We start from the raw sequence: 5,084 nt of genomic DNA on the forward strand, positions 1-5,084 counted from the left end.
AAATTAAAAAAATTAAAATTTAAAAATGAAATTTATTGAAATTTTTTTAAAAAAATCGACGCTAACATTTCAAAAGGCATCATGTACATTTTGACACTTTCTGGGTTATTGCATATTCTGAAAGTACTCCTAATAAGCTGCCTCTCTACCAGAAATGAGCAAAAGTTACTTCAGTAAAGTCTGTTTAATCATGAATTTAAATAAAGTAACATAAACAAAATCTCTGCCATCAGCAGTCCCTGTTTATATAGCCCTGTCAACCTGTCAAACAAAAGACTACATGAACCTCGTGACGAAAAAAAAGCAACATGAACAAAGCGCCATGTACATTCGGCGAAGAAAAACGAATCATAACAAAGCGTCCCCCTCAATGACAGCAGGGTGATATCAAGGGGGTTGACACATCAAATATTTTCATTCAGATTATTCTGTTCATTCCAGAATAATTCTGGAATGATGCTGGCCATACGCAGAATTATTCCGTTTCTATTTAATTTTGTTTAAGCGTGTTAACCAGCAAGAGCTGTCATGTTCTCGAAAAAAAAGTAAACATCAACGTAAACGTCGCCGCTTGTGGCAAGTGGAAGCTACGTCGAATTGCTTCCAAACGCGTACCTGCAATCCGGATGCGGACCTCACGGAATTTGCCAGTAGAACGGAAGCCAGTAACAAGCCAACGCAATTTTTCGCCGCCACGGTCACGACGATAAAACAGCGGCTCGCCTGGAGACGATTAGACTTTTGGTGTTTGAAAACAATCCGCGGAAAACGCGACCTGGTCCAGTTGAATCCGGTTTGAGGACACGTTGTTTGCAAAGGCGTCGACAGATTTGGAGAGTTCGGTGGAGAATAGGGAACTGAACCGGAAGTTGGACGCCAGCATCCGGGAGTTGTTTTTTCACTTGTCGCCGTACTTTATGCTGCAACCTTAACCTCAAAACTAGACGGCACTCGAACACAATCAGAGCGTAGTAAAAAAGGCCGCTCCTGGCGGCCACCATCAACATGATCACCGCCACAACTCGGAGACGGTCCAGATGAAAGACCGTCTCGTGATAAACAATTCAGCGAGGAAGTACGTAGTGGTCATACTCCGGGAGTACGACACGGTGCTTCTGCCACTTCAACGGCAGTGTCACCGACGAGCACCTGGATCACGACGGAACTCAATGATCAGATCTGTTCCTTTTGTTGGAAGGGATTTCGTGAAACCTGGGTGAGTTTGTTAACAAATCCGTTCAGTGGAACTTAATCTAATCGGTTTATGTTTCCCTCAGGTCCTGCAACTGTACCAGGTCTCCAACCTTAAACACGGTCATGATGGCAGATTCGTCCAGGTTTGGTATTAATCTGGTGTATGCTGTTAAAATCGCCGGAATACTTCGAGGGCACCAGTTGCCCAACCAACCCGAATACTACCTGAAGGTTTCAGCACCGATGTGGAGGGCGGTCTGCTAATTCCGACGGTAACATTTCAAAAAGCATCATGTACATTTTGACACTTTCTGGATTATTGCATATTCTGAAAGTACTCCTAAAAAGCTACCTCTCCACCAAAAATGAGCAAAAGTTACTTCAGTAAAGTCTGTTTAATCATGATTTTAAATAAAGTAACATAAACAAAATCTCTGCCATCAGCAGTCCCTGTTTATATAGCCCTGTCAACCTGTCAAACAAAAGACTACATGAACCTGGTGACGAAAAAAAAAGCAACATGAAAAAAGCGCCATGTACATTCGGCGAAGAAAAACGAATCATGACAAAGCGTCCCCCTCAATGACAGCAGGGTGATATAGACGTTGGTGATTTCAAAAGAAGTTATGTTTGTTTTTCTCAAATATAATTACGGAAATGATGTTTTATTGAATTTGGATGATCAAGTATCATTAAAAGCAACGTTTTTCATCGTTTGTTATCATTAGAACATCTTATTTTGCTTTTATATTAATATGGGAATTGAAAATGGATGCTCAACATTCAAATGCGTTTTTCTCAAAACGCATGGTTTGTACATGATGCTTTTTGAAATGTTGGCGTCGATTCACGCAACTTGATCTGGAAACAAACAAAAGTGAGTTTCGAATTCGTGCCTTTTCCGGTGCATTTCCACACAAGCTCATTTTTCATCCTTTTCCGTTCACAGGAGGGAAATAAGGACAAGGCCTAACCCGCGGCCAGCGATGCCCCGAAAATCAACGAAAAGTAAATCTCGTCGAATGAACCCCGAAAGACCCCGAAAGTGCACCGTTATCCGCACAAGTTTTAAGTCAGCAGCTTGCTGGAGGCATTTATCGAAAAGTTTGCGGTTTGAAGGACGGGGACGTGCTGGAGTGTAGGTCGCTGTCGGTGGCAAGAAAGATTCACGCGATCTGATGGAAAGATTTGTGTGGGCCAAGTTGTACGAGAGTGAGTCGACTTTTGTCACACTTTCCATGAAAGATGCGCCCTGGAAAGATCCTCAAGGTCAAGTTTCCAGCCGTGGATAAGCTCACACGCCAGAGGCAAACAAATTTCTGAGCGAACTCTGCCCCATCTACTCACCTCTGGGCAAACTCGTCGACGACTATTGCATCAGCCCGACCTTCATCTGCGGCCACCCTTAGATCATGTCCCCGCTCGCAACACTACCGGCCATCGAGTTAAACGATCCGGCCGTCTAGCGCTAGCGATTCGAGCAACAGGCTGCCGACACAGCAACCGGCGATGACGAGACTCAGCTGGAGGACGAGAACTTCTGCAACGCCCTGGGGTACGGTCTTCCATCGACCGGCGGCTAGGGCATGAGAATCGATCAGCTGACCGTGTTTCTGACCGACAACAAAAACATCTGCTCTTCCCAGCGATGGAACCGGACGATCCTGAAAAAAAAGTTGCTGCGGCTGTGACGAAAGGAGCTGCGCTCAGTGTTTTGTTTGCTTAATTACAATAAAGATCGGCCTCGTTTGTGATCCTAGTTTTACCGCGTGCACCCGCTGCAGCCCACTGAGAATTTTGGCTCGAGCCTCGACTCGATTCAGGCTCGATCTCGAGCCAAAATTCTCAGTGGGAGGAGTCCAACAGGCAGGAATTCGTCGATGATTGTAGGATTCAGGTCGTCAACCTGCCGACGAGGTGGCCCATCAACCCGGCGGACGTTGGTACCAGGTTCTATCGAATATTCTCCCTGCACTGATGGACTGATTTTATTTGTTGCCAAAAACCCAAAAGTTCAATTCAGGTGACAAAATATTCGAATACACATAAACTGCATTTAATCGCTAACTGATAACTAATAAATAAAAAATCTAGAGAAGGTAAAAACACGCACACAATTCCCGTTTAGACAAAGGTAATTTTCGTCCGCGTTCGGTCGTTTTACTGCCATACGTTTAGCTCCTCTTACTCCTCGACGCAGGCGTCCTCCTGGCCTAGCTTGGTCGTGCAGCGCTTCATCACGTCTGAGATCTTGACCGTTTCGCTCGCACCGACCAACTCTCGCGTCAGCGGAAAGATCTTGTCCAACGTGTTTTGGGTGCTGTGAGAAAAGAAAGATTTGTTGGTACGGGCGTAATTTGAGTCATTTATAAAGTAACTCACTAAGTGGTCTTTACTACTCGGTTTGGTTCAGCGAGTCCTTGAATATTTCCAACAGATGGAGGGCCTCCTAAGCGTTGACAATGTACTCGGACAGTTCCGGCGGGATGACCGGCACTTTACGCTTGCACAGTGCGTTGTACCCGCGGATCAGCGACATGCGGTCCGGATTGTCTAGGATGAGCAAGCAAAGGTCGAATGGGCAAGCAAAGCGGCTGGCAGTTGGATGTTCTGCTAGATGATGTGCCGTGAGTTGTAACGGCCGTACGCAGGATTGGCAGCGGCAAGAATCTCCGAGATCTCCTATCAGGCAGATGTTGATGTTTCGTGCCGTTCGGGCATCGATAGACCAACCAGTAGAAACAGCTGCACCTTCTTCACGCCCAAATGGCCATAAATCTCCGGCGTCAAACGGTCACATGTATAAGTGGCCACCGTCATCATGGGCTTTACCTTGGTGCAAAGGGTAACGATTCCTCGAACCGTGACCAACTTGCCGATGCAATCCGCCTTTACCTCCCGGGTCGAAAACGCCTGCGATACGCTCGGAGCCTTGAATTGAATATCGTAACGTTTGACCAGTTCGGCCGGAGTCGTGTTCCACGCATCATGCGGCTTGTTCGGATTCCACGTCCGCGATCTGTTCCTTGCCGGTTACACTGCCATCCTTGCCGGGTCATCTCCACTTCTCCATCAGAGCCAGCGGATTCCCCGGTCACCGTTTCGAGGTCCCAGAGTCGGGGGGGACCTCGCCGAATTTGTTCACCTTGAGACAGTCTTCCGCCACGGCCGTCTCCTGGTGGAAACGATAGTCTTGTTGAAGGTGGCCGCGAAAGAGGCTGGTTATCAGCTCGTCACTGGCTGTTTTTTTTAAACGTCCTTTTCCACCCGTAAATTTCGTGAGATCCGCAGGGGCTTTCGCTTGCCGCAAACGAAACACGATCGTATAACAACACGGGATGAAAACATTTTGCTTTATTTTGATTTTTTGACGTTTACACGCTAATCTGGAAAACTCATATTATAGAGCAAAACATTCTCATCATTCCAATCATTCTGGAATTAAACTGGAATGATTCCTGAATGATCGAGTGTCAACCCCCTTGGGTGATATAGACGTTGGTGATTTCAAAAGAAGTTATGTTTGTTTTTCTCAAATAAAATTACGGAAATAATGTTTTATTGAATTTGGATGATCAAGTATCAATAAAAGCAACGTTTTTCATCGTTTGTAATCATTAGAACATCTTATTTTGCTTTTATATTAAAATGGGAATTGAAAATATATGCTCAACATTCAAATGCGTTTTTCTCAAAACGCATGGTTTGTACATGATGCTTTTTGAAATGTTGGCGTCGAAATAATAAAAAAAAAATAGGGTACTGATAAAAATAGGCTAATTTCCCCTAATCTTGCACAAGAATCCTTCAAAAAATGACCAAGTTGATGGCGAATCCCCCTCCGCTGACGGTCGATGTGTCAAAATCTGTCAAACCCGTCAAACCGAAAT

General features: G+C 45.2%; 1 protein-coding gene across 1 annotated transcript; it reads left to right on the top strand.

The window, feature by feature from the left end:
* The first annotated feature begins 1,018 nt into the window (after window positions 1–1,018).
* LOC119768948 lies at window positions 1,019–1,458 on the top strand. Its single transcript, XM_038260787.1, has 2 exons — window positions 1,019–1,216; window positions 1,278–1,458. The coding sequence occupies exons 1-2, from the start codon at window positions 1,038–1,040 to the stop codon at window positions 1,456–1,458; spliced, it is 360 nt and encodes a 119-aa protein (XP_038116715.1). The 5' UTR covers window positions 1,019–1,037.
* Window positions 1,459–5,084: the final 3,626 nt, after the last annotated feature.

The sequence above is a fragment of the Culex quinquefasciatus genome, chromosome 3 (assembly GCF_015732765.1).
Source record: "Culex quinquefasciatus strain JHB chromosome 3, VPISU_Cqui_1.0_pri_paternal, whole genome shotgun sequence".
Taxonomy (NCBI): domain Eukaryota; kingdom Metazoa; phylum Arthropoda; class Insecta; order Diptera; family Culicidae; genus Culex; species Culex quinquefasciatus.